This window comes from Nothobranchius furzeri, chromosome 14, assembly GCF_043380555.1.
Source record: "Nothobranchius furzeri strain GRZ-AD chromosome 14, NfurGRZ-RIMD1, whole genome shotgun sequence".
NCBI classification, from domain to species: domain Eukaryota; kingdom Metazoa; phylum Chordata; class Actinopteri; order Cyprinodontiformes; family Nothobranchiidae; genus Nothobranchius; species Nothobranchius furzeri.
In genome coordinates this window covers 21,369,785-21,391,303 of record NC_091754.1, presented here as the reverse complement: position 1 = coordinate 21,391,303, position 21,519 = coordinate 21,369,785, and the positions used below count along the sequence as shown (strand labels likewise).

General features: G+C 39.4%; 2 protein-coding genes across 3 annotated transcripts; both read left to right on the top strand.

Annotated features, from left to right (window-relative positions):
• Positions 1-501: 501 nt before the first annotated feature.
• evx2 (even-skipped homeobox 2) lies at positions 502-4,611 on the top strand. The gene is made up of 3 exons (XM_015966463.3): positions 502-1,463; positions 1,740-1,981; positions 2,477-4,611. The coding sequence occupies exons 1-3, from the start codon at positions 1,070-1,072 to the stop codon at positions 3,089-3,091; spliced, it is 1,251 nt and encodes a 416-aa protein (XP_015821949.1). The 5' UTR covers positions 502-1,069; the 3' UTR covers positions 3,092-4,611.
• Positions 4,612-8,705: 4,094 nt separating this feature from the next.
• On the top strand, positions 8,706-21,404 carry lnpa (limb and neural patterns a). 2 transcript variants are annotated; one of them, XM_015966464.3, is made up of 13 exons: positions 8,706-8,793; positions 9,563-9,654; positions 10,097-10,138; positions 11,153-11,340; positions 11,429-11,487; positions 11,570-11,610; positions 13,637-13,720; positions 13,800-13,851; positions 13,932-14,153; positions 16,551-16,656; positions 20,079-20,149; positions 20,451-20,603; positions 20,690-21,404. In XM_015966464.3, the coding sequence occupies exons 2-13, from the start codon at positions 9,628-9,630 to the stop codon at positions 20,860-20,862; spliced, it is 1,218 nt and encodes a 405-aa protein (XP_015821950.1). In that variant the 5' UTR covers positions 8,706-8,793; positions 9,563-9,627; the 3' UTR covers positions 20,863-21,404. The 2 variants fall into 2 exon arrangements, with proteins under 2 accessions (XP_015821950.1, XP_054602889.1); XM_054746914.2 differs by lacking the exon at positions 8,706-8,793 and adding an exon at positions 8,935-8,955.
• The last annotated feature ends 115 nt before the right edge of the window (positions 21,405-21,519 follow it).

Below are 21,519 nucleotides of genomic sequence, written 5' to 3'. Positions count from 1 at the left end.
GAAATCAACTGTTACAAATTAGACTACTTTCAATAGCTTAAATAAATAAGACTATCAAAAAATACAGTTTCTTATTTACATAAACTATAATATTTATTTTTATTAAAATCTAAATCTACTTTTTATATAGCTCTACGGCATTTTGTTTTTTTTAGGGGAATGTCGGGTAAAAGAGCAGAAATACCCAAACTATCTCCACAGATTACTGCGTCCTTAACCCATAAAACCTGTTCCATTGAGAAAATAGAAACAAAAGATCAAATAAAATAAAAGCAACAAAGTAAAAACATAAAAACAAATTCATCACTGCTCTCTGTGATTCAGGGGGAAGTAAATACATGGTAAATCCGTACTCCCAGCCTTAAAACTCACATCAGACAGATCAAGTCCCAGAAATTGTGCAGAAATTAAAAAAGGAAAGGAAATAAATAAAGGAAAGGCGATTAGACACAAGGGGGAGGGCGAAGAGAGAGAGAGAGAGAGAGAGAGAGAGAGAGAGAGAGAGAGAGAGGGAGAGGATGCAAACAATAGAGAATCAAAGCATAATAATATTCCTAAATGAAGAGGGAAACACTGCGCCGCTCATTTTATTAATCAGACTGTCAATTTCCCCCCAGAGGCCAAACCCAAGAGCAATCTGAAACAGACTCAGAGATCAAGCCAGGGACGCGCACCTCGCTCCTCACTCCTCTCCTCCTCTCCTCTTGGATATTATTCGTCTGACCGAAGGCCGCCTCCATCATCAAGTGACAGCCCTCTCCTATTTATTTGCTTATAAACCTGTTACAATAAATGATCATTGGAGAGACGTCAGCGCCGCATTCTAACAACGAAACAAGCACTTTTTGATGAATGACACTTGGCTACTGAGGGGAGGATGCGCGGCTCGTTTTGATGCTCCTCGATTGCGTTATTTCATCTTTTCTGTGCGTCTTGCTTATAAAAAGCTTTAGAGACACTTATTCAGGCAGTTGCATGCGGATTTAGCTCTGACGCAACACATCCGTGCGCCACTTTTTCTTTTTCATTTTCTTTCGCCCTCTTCTTCTCTCGCGTTTGCGTGGCATCGATGATGGAGAGAATAAGAAAAGAGATGATACTGATGGAGAGAGGGCTGCACAGTCCTGTCGCGGGGAAGAGGCTGGCGGACGCGCCGGGGAATTCCGTCCTGGAGGCCCTGGAAAACTCGCAGCACGGCGGGCGGCTCAGCCCTAAAATAACTTCTGCCTCTCTTCATGGGAATCTCGGGGACATCCCGACGAAAAGCAAGTTTGAGATCGACAGCCTTTTCGGGACGCACCACAACAGCGAGAACACGTCTTCCGCGGATATTTCCTCTTCGGAAAGCAGGAAGAAAATGAGTCTTTACTCCGAAGTTTCCCAAGAATCTGATATTAACAGCGACGTGGAGGTGGGATGCCCCGCGCACCGCTCCCCGAGCCAACACAAGGAAAACAACAAAGGTAAACATGATATAATCTGTCGTTTGTCCTCGTGAAAAAAGCAGCAAACTTCACATAATTATGTTTTATTTCCATCCCATGTAATTATATGAATATATACATTATATGTGTATTATTAAATCATAGAATTAAAATGATCTTATCATTAAAATAATATTTTCCACAAATGTAATCCTAAATCCTACAATTATTGAATGTTTATTTCCACAAGGTCTCACTGATGTTAAACTTAAAAATTTCCATTTGATAATAATAACAATTATTATTATTATTTAGGTTTTTCAGACAGTAATTCTGCTTCCTCCAACGCGAGCTCCAACTCCCTCTCCAACATGAACGGGCACTCAACGGGAGGATCAAACAACTCCAACTCCGACCAGGTCAGGAGGTATCGGACTGCTTTCACTCGGGAACAAATCGGACGTCTGGAAAAGGAATTTTACAGGGAAAATTACGTTTCCAGGCCGAGAAGATGTGAACTAGCCGCAGCGCTAAATCTGCCCGAAACTACTATTAAGGTATATTTATTTTTCTAATTAATGTTATTATAAAGATTATTGTTGTTGCTGCAGAATAAAATCACGAAGTTGCAGATACAGTATATGCATTTGAAAATGAAGCTTGGACTATATTTAAATATATTTATTGACTTAGTACAAAAATACAGATATTTAAGCAATTCATTCAACAGTTGTAACATTTATTAACTGCAAGAATCCTTAAAAATAACCATAAATTAACGAAAATGTTTAAATTATTGTGGATTTTCGTGTCTTTTGTGTTTTTTGCAATTTGTTGAAAGACTTTTGGATCTGTGCAGGTGTGTGTGTGTGTGTGTGTGTGTGTGTGTGTGTGTGTGTGTGTGCGTGTGTGTGTGTGTGTGTGTGTGTGTGTGTGTGTGTGTGTGTGTGTGTGTGTGTGTGTGTGTGTGTGTGTGTGTGTGTGTGTGTGTGTGTGTTTGCTGCTCTTGAACAACATGTCAGCCTCATCACGGACCTTGTTCTTGTGTGTAGGTGTGGTTCCAGAACCGGAGGATGAAAGATAAAAGGCAGCGTTTGGCGATGTCCTGGCCCCATCCAGCAGACCCCAGCTTCTACACCTACATGATGACGCACGCGGCCGCCACAGGAAGTCTCCCCTATCCGTTCCACTCGCACATGCCTCTTCACTACTACCCGCACGTCGGTGTCACGGCTGCAGCAGCGGCCGCCGCCGCCTCCGGAGCCGCCTCGTCCCCCTTCGCCACCTCCATCCGCCCCCTCGACACCTTCCGAGCCCTCTCCCATCCCTACTCCCGACCAGAGCTCCTGTGCAGCTTCAGACACCCGGGACTGTACCAATCACCCGCGGGGCTGAATAGCTCCGCGGCAGCGTCTGCGGCAGCCGCGGCTGCCGCTGCGGCGGCAGCGGTCAGCGCCCCGTCGGCCTCCGGGCCCTGCTCGTGTCTCAGCTGCCACAGCAGCCAGGCGGCCAGTGCGCTGGGCTCCAGGAGCGCCAGCGCTGACTTTACCTGCACGGCGTCCGCGCAAAGATCCGAGAGTGGATTTCTGCCGTATTCCGCTGCTGTTCTCAGCAAGACGTCAGTCCCATCACCAGACCAGCGAGAGGAACCCTCACTCAACAGATAACTCAGCACACACAGCGCGTCCTTTCCAGGGGAAGGCCCGTTTTAGATGCGTCAAACACACTTTAAGGTTCATTTTTGATCAGAAAGACTCTTTTTAACAAAAGAAATACAAGAGGGTGAACTTTTCTAAAGGCGTGTGCACTGTGTCGTGCTGTAAAACACTTTTTTATTTATTTATTTGATTCCTACATCTCAATCAATGTGAACAAACTGTGAGTCACTTCAGTTTTACTGCGGTAATAATGTTTTATTTTTTCCAAATTCAGTTGAAGTTCTGCGCTTTTTTTTGGGTCCAGTATCTTTCTTCACTAAAGGCCTAATAGAGTGAGAATTTGGCAGAAATAGCCTGTCCCACCACCTCCTCCCCCATAACACCATGTCTCTGCTCTGTGGGGACGCCCCTAATCAGCTCAGAAGGTGCACATATACTTTCCACACCGCCTCTTTTTGTGTCAATTTTTATGTTAATAATGAGAGGATCATGACAAAAATTGCCAATCATGTACCTTAGATGGAGCTCCTTTTGAATACATGACTGTAAGAAAGTTCCTCGTTTTGAGACCCGCTGTCAAGTGCTAACAACCCGCGGAGGGAAGTCATTAGACATACAAAAGAGCTGGAACAAAGCGACACTCACACGGCGCGAGGACGGAGGCTGACACGTGGAGGCTGCAAAATATTACATATGAAGTAGCCTTCCAAGAGCCCTGGTTTTTTGTCCCCATTTTCTGATAATAGGAAGAAAAAAATTTGGATCCACACAGCAGGCTGTTACATTCCCGAACCAAAATGACACCAATCCAGTATTTTCATGAGGATTTAATTCCTGTAGGACCACATTGGAAAAGGTTCAGAGGAAATTTAAATCTGTTTAAATACAGTAAAAGGTACATTATTATTATTATTATTATTATTATTATTATTATTATTATTATTATTATTATTATTATTATTATTATTATTATTATTATTAAATTAATTTCGCTATTTTGGGGGCATCACGAATATGTTAATTCTAAAACATGTCAACTGTAAACATGTTTTTGCAAATATCACAAATTATTGATGTGATGAAGAAATGGAAAAAACGCACAGTGAGATGTAAACGGTAGTCAGTTTTTACAAGCAATTTTTTATTTGATTTTATTTAATGTGACTTGATGAATGTTTTGATTGTTTAAACACTGGATGTGTTTTTGCCACTTTTACGCAGCAACTGGCTTGAAAATTCACCAATAATCTCACATATTTGAAAAAATAAAATTGGTAACTTTAAAAAATACTATTTCAAAGGAAAAATTTATGGATTTTTTTTGTTATTATTTAGAAAAAGCACCGGCATTTCCCCCTATATTATAGGGTCTCTGTTATAACTCTATATGTGTATTTAAAATATCAATGACTGTATGAATTCAAATATTTTAACTTGAACAACAACAACAACAACAAAAAAGATATGTGCAATATGAAATGTAAATCATGTTATTTATTGATCGTGTTTGTTCTTGGACAATAAATAAAAAAAAACATCTTTACACATTTTTTTCTTGTATGAATGATGGAAATAAATAGAAATTTTTATTAGATAATCTCATATCAGAGCAAATAATTCAAATGCTAAAACAAAGTAATTCTAAAATTGTAACACCAGGCTCATTTAGAAGCGGTGGACGCATTTCTATAGAAAATCCAGACGAGCATTAATTAAAAATTCGTGGAAAGCTTCTGGGAATATGAGGCCTGACATCACGGGTCATTCCGGCCCTATAATTTACCATTATTTTTACATTACCTCTAAATGATACAAGCTGATACAGTCGTTAATTGCGCTTGGTAAAAATATAGCCGAGACCAAGAGTGCCCCCCGGGGACTAAAAGATAAGTTGCTTTTTTGAACGTGCCCATTAAAAGGAATAGGAGGTATACGGCAACCAAATGTGATATTTATCACCGGATTTCCCTGCACGCTCTTCACTAAAGAGGGATGAACTGGCGACAACACTGACCCACAATAACACAACTTTCTTGTCTGTCACTTTGGACTTTTTCTATTATTTCTGACAATCTTATAAATCTCACAGCTTGTTTAATATATTGAATGTATTTTCTTTATGCCAGTGCTGGTAGAAAAACCTAATTAAACGTCCAGCAAGAAGATAGAAATGCAAAGATCGATGAGGCCGCCCCTACTGTCCAATCACCCCCCCACCCCCACCCCCCTAATTGACTGTATTTTCAGGGTAATTGAACTGCTGTTGTAAATTGGATGATTTTATAGAAACGACATGAAAAGTGCATTTACTGACATTCATCGCATCTTTGACATTGATTATCTGATCAGCGCCGTGTCATGCTAACCTCCAATTCTTCATTACACACTGTTTATGAGCTGTTACAGAACAACTCGCTTGTTCCAGAGTGATTGATTGCCTTATTAACGCGTGTTCTTGTAAGTGTGACCGGACTGATTACGATGCATATGTTTAGAATAATGTTTCATTTAGCTGACTGCGAGTAATGCAGGGTGACAGCTGCTACAGGGAGGACAAAAAAAGAGAAAAAAAAACTAAACTACAGGGAGCAAGAGAGGCCAAAACGCATTTAAGGCGGAACCAGAAGCCACGTGCCTGGAATGTGCCAATTTGTTCCAAACGCAGTGCGCCAAATTGAGACTATTTTGGTTTAAACTGGTGCATCTATTTTTCTAACTTATCAGGATTATTTTGTGTTTTTAGACATATTTATAAACATTCCCCCAAATCTGGATGCAAACCTTCACCTCCAAACAGATGTACGCCACCATCACTCCTCTCTCTGAAGCTCGTCTCAAATCATTGCCTCTGTTCAAATGTTACTTTCATACATTACATGACATTAATTCAACTATAGCTCATTAAGACGGAATGAAATGGTTAAATTAACTTATCAACCCATAATGATGATGAATGGGGTATTAATTCAGATACAAGCTGCAGCTATTTGCAATTTGGTGCCTTTTGATGCTTCTCAAATAACATTTAATACAGCAGGTCACCCCCTCCATCAGCTACAGCCGCATTATGAGCCGCTGGGATGGAAAATGCCTTTTTCATGCATTTGTATTGAAACATGTTCTCAATTACTTTGGAAATTGGTATTTATTGGTTTAAGAGTCATTCTTCTGCGGCTTGTCGCCGAGGGTTTATTTAAGGTGGTAATAAAACGCTCTGTCAAATTACTTTATTTACATTTAATTCAAGCATCTTATTTTTCTTGATTATGCCAAATTCTTCAGTGAAATTCGAGTAAATCTGATACCAAACTAAAATCAAATTATAATACTTGGATGTCTCACATGATTTTATAGAAATTGAAATAAGAAGCTCCAAATTTTAGATCTCTCCGGAAACATCGCGTTTTCTCTGGCGAGAACTGGATCAGTTAATGACATCATATCATAGCGGAAATAACAAATTTCCTGATTTTTTAAAAGTTTTTTAAAGATTAATGTTATGAAAATTTTCTAATGGCTGAGGCATTTTTCCAATGGCTGATGCATTTTTTCAATGGCTGATGCATTTAATGTCATATTTAAAAATCGGGATTATCCAGGTTTAGCAAACCAAACCTATAATAATGCATCAATAAAATAATTCCGTAGCCTGATTATTTACAATGAAATTAAAGACAAATTACTTTGACTTTCTAATTCTAAGGTGGATTAGTTAATTTTAAATGGTTACAATAAAAAATAAAAATGTAAATTAAGGTTTGAATGGAAATTTATGTTTGTCCCTTCATATGTCTTTTTTTCTCATTCGTGTGCATTGATGATGGCTTAAAAACAATCCAAATGCTCTGAAACACAAAAATAATGACATTTATATTAGAAAACATGAGACCCAATTGAGCCAGATCCTCCATTGGTTGTTTTCTGTTCAAATCCCATCATGGCTGACGATTTGTTTTAAATCTTACAAATAAGACGTGTTAAACAATTATGAGATGATTCAAAGAGGTGTATTTTTTTCTTTAGCAGTCAGTAGCCCTTCATGGAGAAAAGTCCTCTCCTGGGATTTACATGTACATGTAACGTTGCTGCAAAAATGAAGAGAGTAGTTAAACATCATGCACGAATGTAGAAATGAAAAAAATGTAGAAATAAAAAAATTAACATGGTTATCTTATATTGATCAATCGACATTCAACCTACATCAGGGCAGATGAGCAAAACAATGAAAATCTGTAGCAAATATAAAACCTAGAGGCAGGTTTTAAAGAGTTTTGACATTGGGGGCAGAATTTCGGTCACTACATGAGCTTTTGCTGGTGCGCCTGGTGTGTCGTTGCATGTTCTAATTTTAATATTCTAAATGTTGGAAAGCTTGCTATTTCACTTCATATTATTATCATAGTGACGTTCTCAGTGACGGCATGGTACCCCAGCAAAACAAGCCCAAATCATTAGCCCTCCACCCCCCTTCTTTGAGGTGTTGGATTTGATGCTATTTGGTTTCCTCCAAACATGGTGAAACATCACCAAAAGGTGAAATGGGAAATGAAAATAAACAAACAATCTAGCAAAGACCTGATGCAGGCCTGAGAGTTGCACTGTCTTTCAATGAATTATCAACAATTTTGCAGCTAAAATTTGGGAAATGGTTGCGGAAATGTGCTAACTTTTGTATTTTTCAAATGTTCACCTGTGAAACATGAACAAATTGTGTCATTGTGGCAAGAGGATGATTACAAACCTTTTTCAATTTTAAAATGGTTCCGTAATAAGCTGTCGGTGGTTTATCCAATGGGTTCCATTCAGTTCAGGGCGTTTCCGTTCACAACAAAAAATATCCCAAAGCATTATCCACAAACCAACAAACTCAATTTACCTCAGGTCAAGATTCAACTCAGATGTCTGCAGATTATAAAATACCAAGTAATTCAAATGTCCCTATAAGAGAACCAGCAGACTGTATTCAGTCTTCATGCACAAGGATATGGGTTACAGTGGAAAGGAAAATACCTTTATTCACATCAAAGATTAACAGAGAAAACAGAGTAAATATCACCAGTATAAATATTTGGAGAAAAGTGGCTGTAAAGTAAGGAAATGTGATCAGCAACCATCCAATTGTTTTAAGTATTATTGGAATGTATGGGTCATAGGCTAATTTACATTTAGTTCTATCAAGTTTCCGTAGCAATAAATAAAAATCATTAATTGGTTCTAAACTGCTTTTTGAAAGAGTGGGAGCCCCCCCCCCCCCCCCCCCCCATATCATTTGAATAAATAAATAAAATAAAATACGCCCATGGATCTCCTCCATGGCTCATTAGCTCAGTTTAGGAACCTTATCTTTGAATGAAACAGAGTTTCCAGAGGACAAGGATCTGAAAAACAAAACATTTCTTAAAAAATAATCAAGCACATAACTGATGATTGGTAAAATTGTAAATTCTGACAGATTTCATAATGCTAGTGAAGTCATGTACTATGAACTTCCATCAAGCATACTGTGGTGAACAAGATGTGTTTAATGACAGATTAGAGTCAACAGAAGTCGTTCTAACTATCTGAAGTGGCGTAAACAGTTGTGGTCCAGTGCTGTGGAAGCTCAGGTTCCATCAGGTTCCACGCTGACACGCCCCCCTCCGTGCGTCCGCGTAAAGGCAGGACCGTCCTGCAGCTGCAGGCTATTGAACCTGGACAAGTAGATCACCGAGGTGAGTTCCATAATACCAATGATCAAGACACCACTCTTTCGTTGTGTTTGTCGTCCTAGCTTTGCTCTGTTTCAGTAAAACTCTGTAGCAACTTTAGAAAGTTAGTTTTCTGGAGTCGGACAGGGCAGGCTGCGGGCAGAGCTAAGCTAGCGGCTATCCACGGTTAGCCATAAGCTAAAGGGTATTTGCGTGGATATTTTTAGAGTCAGAAAGTTATTTTAAGAATGTTTGCTGAAAGCAGAAACGCGATTAGAGCAGACCTTCATTACGACTTCCAACAAAGTGTTCAGCTTGTCATGTTTTTGTTTCTAAGTCGTCCTTAACAAAACTACGTTGTTTCAAAAGATTTGCTAATAGGAGTTAGCAAAGGAAACTAGCGAGATAAAAGTTGACAATGTTTGCATGTTTCGTTTTAGCTCTGAATTAGTATGAAAATACACCAAAGTAGTGAAGTAGCTGCATTATGGTAATGTTATTCGTGTGTGTGTGTGTGTGTGTGTGTGTGTGACGGTAAACGTAGAGGTGGCTAGCTTGTTTTGGGTAATATTTCAACTTGTTTGTCCTCTCTCATTAGCATTAACTCAAAATGAAGCTGCAAATAAGTGACGTTAGTACATCTATAAGCTTAAAGATTAAACGGCACCTGAGATATCACATCTTTTGCATACAAAGTTAGAATTGATGCTTTTATTAAAAGGTATCAGCTGTGGCTCAGTGTGTTTAAATATGGATGCAGAAACGATCTTGAGAGATAATCTGCTGTCAACAGGTGGAGAGGGAAGGATAATCAGAAGATCCTGCTAAAAGATCAAGCTACAGGCCCTCTTTATCAGCATGGGGGCTCTAATTTCACGATGGAGGGTTTGTATTTAAACCTTTGGTGCAACGTTTTAAACTTTCACTAACCAGTAAACAATTCTTTCACACTCAGATTAAGTGATAGGAACTTTTCTTATTTTTTAACTGCACTTCCTCTACAAGTAACACTTTCACTGAGTCACAAACATTTCTCTGCAACTCTTTAACATATTGTTTAAAATGTCACATGACACACACAGGAAATGTGCTAAGTTTTTGTTTAGGATAAATCCATTTAAAAAAATAACAAAATTAATATGCTTGAATAGATTAGCATTACCTTCCCTGATTTCTGTTTTCTGTCGTATTATTAGCTTAAAAAATCGCCAGCAGCATTTTACCAAAAGAAGGGTAAAAAAAACTGTGTTCGGATCCCGACAGGAAGTTTCTTGAAATTAATAGCTGAAAAAAAATAATTTTGTCTTTTACTCAATCTTTTTTGCAGACTAAACCGTCCACGGTGGATATTTTGGAGCATCTTGAAAAGGTATTCTTAATCCAACATGAATTTGAGAAAATAGGATGGAGACAAATTTTAAATTAATTTAAAATAAATTTGTTTGCATGATGTGCAACATTGTTTATTAAATCGATAAAACTGATGCTGCACAGCAAATGAACTATTTTGAAATGTTCCAAGTGCTTCAAGAACACAGCAAATGTCTTAATTTGCTGAGTGGTGGGGCTTTTCTGCTGTTTTGCAGCTAAGCTAGTGTTAGGCTATTTTCAGCCTGTTGTCCTGGGAGCAGTGACCACAACAGCTCTTGATGTCAGAGAGACATCAGACGGCATTTAAGTTGTGGTTTTGGGCTTTATCTGCCTCTTCCACAATATTTCTGTCATAAAACCTTTTTCTATGAGTGACATCAAAGCACCTACAGATCATCATTGTATTGAAAGGCAGAATAAGTCAGAGAAATGTTCATTCCTTGCTTAGAGTGACAAACACACACACACGTGCTCCAATGGCACCATAGTGGCGAGGAGTGGGTCCTGTTCAGTCCACCAGTTATTTTTAGATGGTGGCTGCGCGCTATAGCTGTGGTTTTACATTGCAACATACGAATCTGAGAATAAAATGGTAACTGTTTAAGTTCTTTGTCTAATTATGATGTAATTTAAACATTCTCCTTATGTGTTGCTTGGATTTATCCTTCACATAATGCGTATGTATTGTGCAGTAACCTTTTGCATCTTTATTGCTCCACCAATCAATGGGAAACCTCAAATATATGTAAATTTACGTAGAAACAGAAGTCTGTGGGTGGAATCTCGTAGTCGTGGCGCAGAATTGTGGGGGTGTGTAACTGAAGGGGAGAAACGGTGTAGGCGGTGTACACGTCAAATGTAGCAAAATAAATATTATCGGCCATGACAGTGGTATTACTATCGATATTGGCACAAATTTTAGGGATCCCCAAATTTAGGGACATATTGAAAAAGGTCTATTGGTAAGCCATTGGTTATTGAATGAAATGTCTTTCCTGTTATTCTTTACAAGGACATACAGACTCTTGAGGAATACAGTGTGAAGTATCAAAGGCAGCTGAAGATCTGGGTGGGACGCCTGCTGCTCTACTCGTCTCTACTCTACTTGATCACTTGCCTGGTCGTATATTTCTGGTATTTGCCCCAGCAGCTAATGGGAAGGCTTGTGTTGTCTCTTCTCTTTGTAGTTTTTCCATTCTTGTGAGTAAAGAAGACAATTAGTTGCATTTTAAATGAAATGTACATAATCACAAAACTGAATCACTTTTATTTTATTCTACCTCTTTAGAGTGTGGGTTCTTCGGAAGATGCTCGTATTTGTTTTTTCACGTAGAACGGAGAAAAATAGTAAGGCTCTTGATGCGTGAAATACATCTTCATGTTTCTTTTTCATGTAGACTCAAACTAACAATGTCATTTTTGTTGGTAGATGAAAAACTGGATGATCTGAAGGCACAAAAAAGGAAAATGGTGAGTGATATTCTGATATTTCTGAGTATACATAATTAGTTTTTATTAATCACTTAAAAGTTTGAATCCTTTCAGCATTGCACTCATCTCTAAAGCGTCCCGTATACTTTGCTTATGTTTGGATTTGCGCTGACAGCTTGTAAACGGTACAATGACTTAACCCAGCAAACCAGTCTGCTAATGTCACTTTAATTAATAGCATTTAGTGCAGAAAAGAAATAAATCTGATAAATGACTTGTCATCCTCTGTCAAGTCCTAATAACGTTCAATAATTAGGGCTGATGAATTTTCACACTCTCCATTATCGAAGTAGTGAATGTAATTATTCTTCATGTTATAAGTAACACGTTTAAAGTCTTAGGTGTTTTATTTTAAATGAATATCTTAAAGGAAAAAGCTGTTGCGGTGCTTTCTTTTTTGATATTATTGCCTGTTGTTAGAGGTGATAGGAATATATTTTGTGTCCGCTTTAGTTTTTAATTGCTCTAGATGATCACCAGCTAATATCGCTTGTTAGGGCTGCACGATATTAGGAAAACCTGCGATATTCGATAACAGTGCTTAATATTGCGATATCGATATTACTCACGATAAATGAATAGATACTAAAGTATGCGGTGTTGATGTCATTGGGCGTGTGACGTCTGCTCTGGGTTCAAAGCAAACAAAAATTAATGCTTGAATTCCATTACAACATAACATTTTTATTGTAAAAATATGCAGCTGCACCTGCTACTGTATTAGCAGCAAAACAACAAACTGCATGCATGCAGTTTCTCAGTGACTTTAAAACATCACCTCCACCATAAACCTTTTTCTGATGCTCCAAATACAGAAAAACATCCCTTACCAGGGTTTTTAGAATAAATAAAAATACCAGAAAATAAGTTTAAATGTTAAATAATAGTTAACATCACTTAAATGCAACAGCAAATTCTCTCATTGCTGCTGAGCATTTTCTCCACTTATGTGGTTATGATATAAAGCTGTTGCTGTAACTGGGAAGTGATCTGTGCTGGGCCAAACTAGGAGAATATTAAGATTTTCTGAGGGAAAGAGAAAAACAATTGTCTACCTTTCAGAAGAGGAACTGGCAAAAAACTACATGGAAAATATGTGAAAACGTTTGGTTTTAACCCCAAATTGAACAAGTTTACCTAGATCTTAAAAAGCAGCTCGGATGATGAAACTGCAACTATGATTCTGATAACAAGCTAACAAATTGAACTAGCTCCTCTTAAGATAACCGGCTAGCAGAGCTTCTGACTGACAGTTTATGTGCAGCAGCAAATCAACTATCCTGATTAACAAGGTTATAAAAGCTCATAAATGAAAAATCACTTTGATGTGTGGGGGAACTTTTCCAGGCCCTCGTTAGCAGGCTGGGACTGGGAGGAGAGTGTTGTAGCCTTTTAGCTGGAAGCTAACCGGAGCCTGGGGCTAACATCACCACCCGGTGGAACACTAGCGACATGAAGGTGGGTTGGTTCACCGGCACGTGTCGGAGTCAGCCCGGTTATTATCAGCTGCTTAACGACACGGAGCGGACTCACGTTTGAAAGCAGCGCTGATTCCAGAAACCTCAGCACAAAGTGCGTTCATTAATCTGAGCCAGCGTGACGAACAAGGGAACGGCGCCGCTAACTCAGTTCGGGTGTTGCGTTCCACCCATCCTAATGGTCTATGTAGGGGGGCGGGCATATTACGTGAACGGACCCATCTGATTGGCCGTAAATCAGAAGGGCTACATTTGATTGGTCAAATAATACTTCCGCGTAAAAAACAGAGCTGGTTTACAAAAAGGTGATGTATGACACGGATGGAAATGTTGAACCAAACATTTATCGCCGTTTTTGACGTGCTTTGCGATGGACCTGTTATCCCGATGATGGTAATTTTTCTATATATTGTGCAGTCCTATCGCTTGTATAGTCTAATTATTACAGGAATAGTTCCTGTGTGCTGTTTTTTGAGCTCAGGATTTGAGCATTCACCCTCATAATATTCCCAAATGTCTTCTCCCAGCTTGAAGACGTCATGGAAACTGAGACGTATAAGAACGCCAAAATGATCCTGGAGCGGTTTGATGCAGATTCCAAAAAGAAAATTGTGAGTTGCTGCCCCGCTTTTATCCTTCAGAGTTACCCACTTAATTGTTTTTGATATTTCTTATTAAATCTCTGTGAAGGAGCTTGAATCCACTCCAGTGGGACTCCAGATAACTCCCAAACCAGGACAAGGTAGGATTACTCTTTAAGAAAATGCCACTATAAACACACATCCTTCTAATTTTTAGTGTTCCTTAACCTTTATCCGTTAGAGCTTCGCCATCGTCACGTCGTGCCAAGGACTCCGGTGGTGTTGGTGAATCCTGGAAGCGGTGCAGCCACCTGCCCTCCTCTTGCGTCTGGGCCCAACTATCCTGGACGATCTTCCCACACTGCTCCTGGTGGACCCCCAGAGAGGAGCTTGTCAGCAGTAGCTGCTCAGCAGAGCTTGATGAGGAAGCCCGTGACCCCGGGAACACCTGTTCCAGGAGTCGGTGAGTTACCTGCACACAAGGGGACCGGATCATAATGTGGTCGATTAAGGTGTGATTTACTCTTCCCTGGCTGTGTCTCCCCAGTTTCTCAAAGCTCTGTGGTTTGTGTTTTCAGCAAGGTTGTGGTATGTAATGCAGTCCTTGTAATGATGGGTAATTGCAGGAAGGTAAATCTAAAATATTTTACTAAATGAGCCAATTTTCACAAACAAGCGTGTAATTATGAATCAAATTCAGAAATGAGCTTTTATCACAAAATGCAAAATGTCTCCCGAGATTTTTTTGGGGCTCATTCACTGAGAAAGAAACCACGTAATACTTGTTCTATTTGAAACACGATGAGTCATTCTGAGTTTCACCCATCTTCACCCGTGCTGAATGTGAAAATACTCTAACTCCCCTTTCACACTAGAAAAAGCCAGTCAGCTCTACGTCGCAGGGACAATTAGCTTCACGGACTCGCCCACCTTGGCTTGCGACCGTGGAAGATTATGTTGTTTTAGTGGCCTGGAGAGAGCAAAGTGCATCTCGGCTGGTAAAAGCTAACCATAGCTTCCGCTCTTAAGACATGGTGGAGATGATAATCAATGTTGTAATTTTTACCCAAGAATGAAGAGCAAACGGAGGTAGTGGAAGAGTCGCATAGCTGGTAACCATTCATAAGTGTTGCATATCATGAATGTTAATGAGCTGACCCGGCTTTCCACTGGATGTGTAAGTGGCCTTTAACATCTGTGGGGGGCAATACACAACAAATGGCTGCCGTCATAGCTATCAGGGGTGTTTTCACCGAGCTCACAGCAGCACATTCCAGAAACGTGGTTTCAGATTTTACACATCAAGCTCAGAAGTTCAGAGCAGGCCAGACAGGAATTCAGACAAGAGGCGGTGTAAAACTTCCAGCAAATTTTAAAATAAGACGTGTGCATTTTCCTTGCTGCTTAAATGTATGGAAGAATTACATCCTTACCCGTGACATCTCCTTATCATAGGTAGAAAGAACTCGTAATAAACAAGAGCTTTTGTAAACACGTTACCATATTTTTTTGTTTTTGCATTTTTATCGAGAAATGACAAAATCACGCCCGATCTTTTAATTGTTTGGTGGTTTCATAATCTCATTGGAGTGGAATGCATTCACAGTACTGTGAGTCTGGAACAAGAAGGAACGCCTCACTCAGGGTATCCGCGGGTCCTTAAAAGTCTAAAGTCTTAAATTTGCTTTTCCAAATTTAAGGCCTTAAAAATCCATAAAAATGACTAATAATCCTTAAATACAGTTTCCAAAGGTCTTAAATTACAGACGACCCAATAAACTAGATTATTTTGTTTCTATAAAATTTTCGTGAATTTCTAGTGTTCAGCATTTTTTTGTGTATGATATTGGCATAAGCGGAACCGTACACATTCAGTTGGTTGTGAAAGGGGGCTATTTTTAGATGAGCACATTAGCTGGTTAAGCTAGTGGGAGCTTGCGCCATGGGGAAGTGCAAGTTTAATGGTAACTGGATGGCTAATCCCACGTTCGCGACGTGGTTGGCACCAGTTCCAGGCAACAGCCGGAAATTATAGCTTAAATTTATTTTTTTTTAAATTGCTTACATTTGGTCAAAGTGGCCTTAAAAAAAGGTTTTAAAGTCTTAAATTTGGCTCGCTTAAACCTGCAGATACCCTGCCCACTAATAATGCACTAAAATGTTTTAATTGCATAAAAACCCTGGTTAAAACTTTAAATCCTCTTGTTGAGACCTTCAATATAAGTGCTTCTGTGAAGTGTAGATTTAAAACTCAGTATTCTGTGCAAAAACGTTTCTGTAATAAAAACAGTATAAAGGGTAAAGAGACGCTCCTGGTGTAAGCTGTGGTGTAACGCCAACTGAGGTTTGCACAAAGCTGGATCACATTAACTATGATTAATTAACCAGATCTGTGTTTCTTCTCTGGTGGTTGGATCTCAATAAATGTCTTTTAATTCTCGGTGAAATAGCTTCTGGCATTGGGATCTCCTCACAAATGGTTTACATGACTTTACGTTATCACCTGCGTGTGTTGAAAATTGGAAGTGAAAAGCAATTTGATACAAAGAGTCACCGCAGAGTTTCCATATGTTGGTAAATTAATAAGCAGCAGGAAGCGGAGACTCTGCCAAGTCTCACAGAAATGACCAGTCATCTTCCTATGATTGCTCTTGATGTTGGATCATATTAATTACTACCTGCCGACGCAGCAGGGGCTCACAACATGCTTTGCTAGTAATATGTCTTTGGGTTTTTGTGCATCATTAAGCAAAAGGTTTTTATGAAATTTGTCTAAATGTAGTGCTTCAAACTCCTTCTCTCCTTCTCTTGCTGTATTCGCGGTGGAAGACTACCTAGCAGTTGTGTTTTTGTTTCACAGGCATGCACCCCCCAGGCCCGCCACTGGCCAGACCTGTGCTCCCACGAGAAAGAGGCGCGATGGACCGAGTTATTGAGTATCTGGTGGGAGATGGCCCACAGAACAGGTATGTACTCTACTATACGTGGACTTGTTTTTTCCCAAAGTTTAAAACCAAAAGGTGAATCTAGACCATTTAAAGTGCATTTCTGTGTAAAAGTTTAGTTGTACCTGTTTAGAAGGGTTCCTGAATGGCCTCAGTTGTTTGAAATGGAGTTTATGTCCTATATGATTGGGGAATCGGCTAAGATTGAAGCAGCATTGCTTTCGGTCATAGCTGTTCGTGCATTATTGAATAACCTCGTCATTATTGCATTACCCTAGCCAGGCAAACCACCCATAGGCAGAGCTTAGTCATGGGACAGCATCTACTGTTCTTTCAAAAGGTCTCCACAAGCTACTGGACAATGAACAATGTGAAATACTCATTGCTAAGGATGTCAGTCAACGGTTCAGTCCGCCACACACTTTTGAAGAAGACACAAATACAGGTCCTTCTAAAAAAATTAGCATATTGTGATAAAGTTAATTATTTTCTGTAATGTACTGATAAACATTAGACTTTCATATATTAGATTCATTACACACAACTGAAGTAGTTCAAGCCTTTTATTGTTTCTAATATTAATGATGATACAGCTCATGAAAACCCCAAATTTCTATCTAAAAGCATATCATGAAAAGGTTCTCTAAACAAGCTATTAACCTAATCATCTGAATCAACTAATTAACTCTAAACACCTGCAAAAGATTCCTGTGGCTTTTAAAAACTCCCAGCCTGGTTCATTACCCAAAACCGCAATCATGTGTAAGACTGCCGATCTGACTGCTGTCCAGAAGGCCATCATTGACACCCTCAAGCAAGAGGGTAAGACACAGAAATGAATGTCTGAACGAATAAGCTGTTCCCAGAGTGCTGTATCAAGGCACCTCAGTGGGAAGTCTGTGGGAAGGAAAAAGTGTGGCAGAAAACGCTGCACAACGAGAAGAGGTGACCGGACCCTGACCTGCAGAAGCAGTGGACTGAGTCTCGAGTAGAAACACCCAGAACCACCGTGTACAGGCGTGCGCAGGAAATGGGCTACAGGTGCCGCATTCCCCAGGTCAAGCCACTTTTGAACCAGAAACAGCGGCAGAAGCGCCTGACCTGGGCTACAGAGAAGCAGCACTGGACTGCTGCTCAGTGGTCCAAAGTACTTTTTTCAGATGAAAGCAAATTGTGCATGTCATTCGGAAATCAAGGTGCCAGAGTCTGGAGGAAGACTGGGCAGAGGGAAATGCCAAAATGCCTGAAGTCCAATGTAAAGTACCCACAGTCAGTGATGGTCTGGGGTGCCATGTCAGCTGCTGGTGTTGGTCCACTGTGTTTTATCAAGAGTAGGGTCAATGCAGCTAGCTATCGGGAGATTTTGGAGCACTTCATGCTTCCATCTGCTGAAAAGCTTTATGGAGATGAAGATTTCATTTTTCAGCACGACCTGGCACCTGCTCACAGTGCCAAAATCAATGGTAGATGGTTTACTGACCATGGTATTACTGTGCTCAATTGGCCTGCCAACTCTCCTGACCTGAACCCCATAGAGAATCTGTGGATATTGTGAAGAGAACGTTGAGAGACGCAAGACCCAACACTGTAGATGAGCTTAAGGCCGCTATCGAAGCATCCTGGGCCTCCATAACACCTCTGCAGTGCCACAGGCTGATTGCCTCCATGCACACCGTATTGAAGCAGTCATTTCTGCTAAAGGATTCCCAACCAAGTATTGAGTGCATAACTGAACATAATTATTTGAAGGTTGACTTTTTTGTATAAAAACACTTTTTTTTTTAAATTGGTCGGATGAAATATGCTAATTTTTTGAGATAGGAATTTTGGGTTTTCATGAGCTGTATGCCAAAATCATCAATATTAGAAACAATAAAAGTCTTGAACTACTTCAGTTGTGTGTAATGAATCTAATATATATGAAAGTCTAATTTTTTATCAGTACATTACAGAAAATAATTAACTTAATCGCAATATGCTAATTTTTTGAGGACCTGTACTGTACGTCCTTTTAACTAAATAAGGGACTTATCTGCTCTTGACTTAAAGAAAAGCCCAAGTCTAAATAGTCAAAAGTTGATGCCAAAGGTGTTTCAAACAAGCCATTGCATCGTTGTGTGTTTGCTCAGTCACAGTAACATCCCACCCACTGAACCAATAGAGTGCTGTGATTGGTCCACCAAACTAGAGTGCAGTGTTTGGCAAGACACACGACTGGTTGCGACTGCTAAGGTTTGACTGGAGTGTGGCTGGACTGATCTGCAAATCAAAATCATTTTTCTTCTAGTCTGTCTAGATTTCTAGACTAGCATTACCCAGTTATTTTGGAAGAAATATTAAACCATTCATTCTAAACTGAACCTTGTGAAGTGGTGCATTCTGTTGCTGGTAGAGCTGCATGATAACAGTGATTATTATTGAGATGATGATATAACTTGCAATAAATAAACAAATACTTAAATCAAGCTGGGAAACGCAAAAGTTGTGATCAAAAGATGTGAGGAATGGGTAAAAGAATATGACCAAAAAAGGGAATGAGTGGATCAGAACGAAGCTAACTCAGGTGTGTGCTAGCCATCCAAATTGAGTGCCTTTCATCTATCTTACCTATCAGAACTCACTAGATTGGTCAAATGAGTGAAGGGCTCCATTCGAATAGTCACAAACTTAATGCTTCCGTTTGCAAAAATGCGTCACGTGTAGCAAACATTTGAGCTGACCATTCATTGTGTTTTTTCTGTTCTTTGCGATATGCGTATTGCGCATGCTGATATCGCGATGATGATGATGCATTTGTGATGCATTATGCAGGCCTAGTTGCTGGTGATATTTACATTTGTTAATATGGTGCAAAAGTTTATAAAACAATGTTTGATTAAATGTTGTTAAGCATGATAAATGTAAATGTGTTTAGCTGTTAGCTTATCATTCCCAGGTAGGACTGGGTGCCAAAAAAAATCTTTGTAGCTAAACTCCAGTACTTTGCCAATAAGTCCCAGATTAAAAAACAAGACATTTAGGTTATTTTTTTATATATTATTTTTTTCTTATAATTAAACTTTAAAATATAGGTGCCAATAAAATTTATAATTCATGTACTGGTGCTGAGGTATTGTTGAAGTTCTGGCCTGACGCCTTTTATGCAGAAAAGAAAATCACTTTAACATGTCCTTTTTATTTCTTTTAAATATGTGCCAGCAGTGTAATATTTATTTAGAAGTAGAATTTGTGAATCACTGTTAATTTTAATGAAATTTTAATGATTTAATGCTACAGAAATCTTACGGTTTTCTATTGGGATTAAAACGCAGAAGACCTTGAAAAGTTAAACAACTTCTGCTTCATTTGTGTGTTGATACTGTCTTTGTGCTAATCAATAATTCTGTCTTCACAATCTAATTTGTACAAACCGTCTTCACCGACTTGCCTCTCCTCCCTCGTAGATATGCTCTCATATGTCAGCAGTGTCTGTCTCATAACGGCATGGCATTAAAAGAAGAATTCGAGTACATCGGTAAGACTTTGAGCATCACGGCTCTCTTTATCAGTCTCTATCAAACACTGGGCCTGCACTTGCCCTCTAGCGTTTGGCAGCGTTGTATATCACACGCCTCTTAAATGCCTCTGCCACCACGGCTCCCCGTAAGCAAAAACACGAGCACGATTGAATATGCAAAGTGGTGCTACGCATCCGTCTGAAATGTTTATGCATCTCAGGCAGTTTTTGTCATTGATTCATGCATATTAATTTATGTGTTTGCCTGTGTATTAGAGTGCTTGCATTAACTAGATGTATGATGTTGTGTTGTTTTTAGCCTTCAGATGTGCGTATTGTTATTCTTTGAACCCTGCGAGAAAGACCAGACCTCAGGCTCCCAGACTCCCGGAGGTCACCAGTGAGGCAAAGATGGCGTCTGACACACCTTTACCCTCATCTGCTGTTGAAGACAAGAACCAGCTTGTTCCAGGTGATCATCCTAAACTTATGTAATCCATATTTCTCAGCTGTGCTGGTCTTCGCCACATTTACTGATCGATTTTGTCTTTTTATCAGAAAAGGCCAACCTCGCGGACGTCCCTGTTGGAGAAGATGCTCAAGAGCCACGCACAGAGACGAGCACAGAACCCGGTTCTGCAACAGATGACCAGAACACCCCAGAATCACAAGATCTGTCTGCTGAGAAATCTGATGAAGAGCAGGATGTTTCTGCCATGGAAGTGGAGTAAAATATCTGAGCAATGATTTCTGCCTGCAGCATTTTGTCTTTGTTTGATAGATTAAGTTTACAGATGTTTGTTGGTTATGAAAGTACAACCCAGCTGTTCTTGTGTTTGTTTTTAATTTAACGGGAAACCCTTTTAACCTCTTGATAAATTAATGGAATGTTGCTTCACACCAACCTCTCTGTACCAGCTGATAAATGTCTTGTTTTATTTTATCTTTATTTGTTCATATTTTATTTGACTGAATTTGATATGCTCCTTTGATTAAATAGGAAATTGTACAATGAAGCATATTTTATTTATGAAATATTTAAAGCTATTTTCCTTTAATGCTGCACCTGTCATTACAGTGTTTACTGCAGTACTCTGCATTATGTCGGTGTTGCTATGTTTACACAAGTACGGTACCATGCAAACAAAAGCACATGCATTACAGCACATATTTATTACTAGAGGATTCGTCAGTACTGTCTTTCTGCCCTAAGTGCCTTTTTATGTCTGTTTCAGAGTTTTGCCAATAAAATAAAATTGTTTTACTGTTTGTACTTAAATGAGTTTTGTTTCTAAATGTATTGAGTCTTTTTCTGCCGAAACAAACTTGTGAAGAAATCTTTTCGTGTCCGTTAAGATAAGTAAAGCTCGATGCTGTGTAATTGTCTA

What these genes read in the sequence shown, in the direction of transcription:
- evx2 (XM_015966463.3), top strand. Translation starts at nt 1,070, where the DNA reads ATGATGGAGAGAATAAGAAAAGAGATGATACTGATGGAGAGAGGGCTG. An exon ending in ACACAAGGAAAACAACAAAG is followed by an intron (nt 1,464 to 1,739) that starts GTAAACATGATA and finishes ATTATTATTTAG; the next exon opens with GTTTTTCAGACAGTAATTCT. An exon ending in TGCCCGAAACTACTATTAAG is followed by an intron (nt 1,982 to 2,476) that starts GTATATTTATTT and finishes TCTTGTGTGTAG; the next exon opens with GTGTGGTTCCAGAACCGGAG.
- lnpa (XM_015966464.3), top strand. Translation starts at nt 9,628, where the DNA reads ATGGGGGCTCTAATTTCACGATGGAGG. An exon ending in CTCTAATTTCACGATGGAGG is followed by an intron (nt 9,655 to 10,096) that starts GTTTGTATTTAA and finishes TCTTTTTTGCAG; the next exon opens with ACTAAACCGTCCACGGTGGA. An exon ending in AACTCCCAAACCAGGACAAG is followed by an intron (nt 13,852 to 13,931) that starts GTAGGATTACTC and finishes TTTATCCGTTAG; the next exon opens with AGCTTCGCCATCGTCACGTC.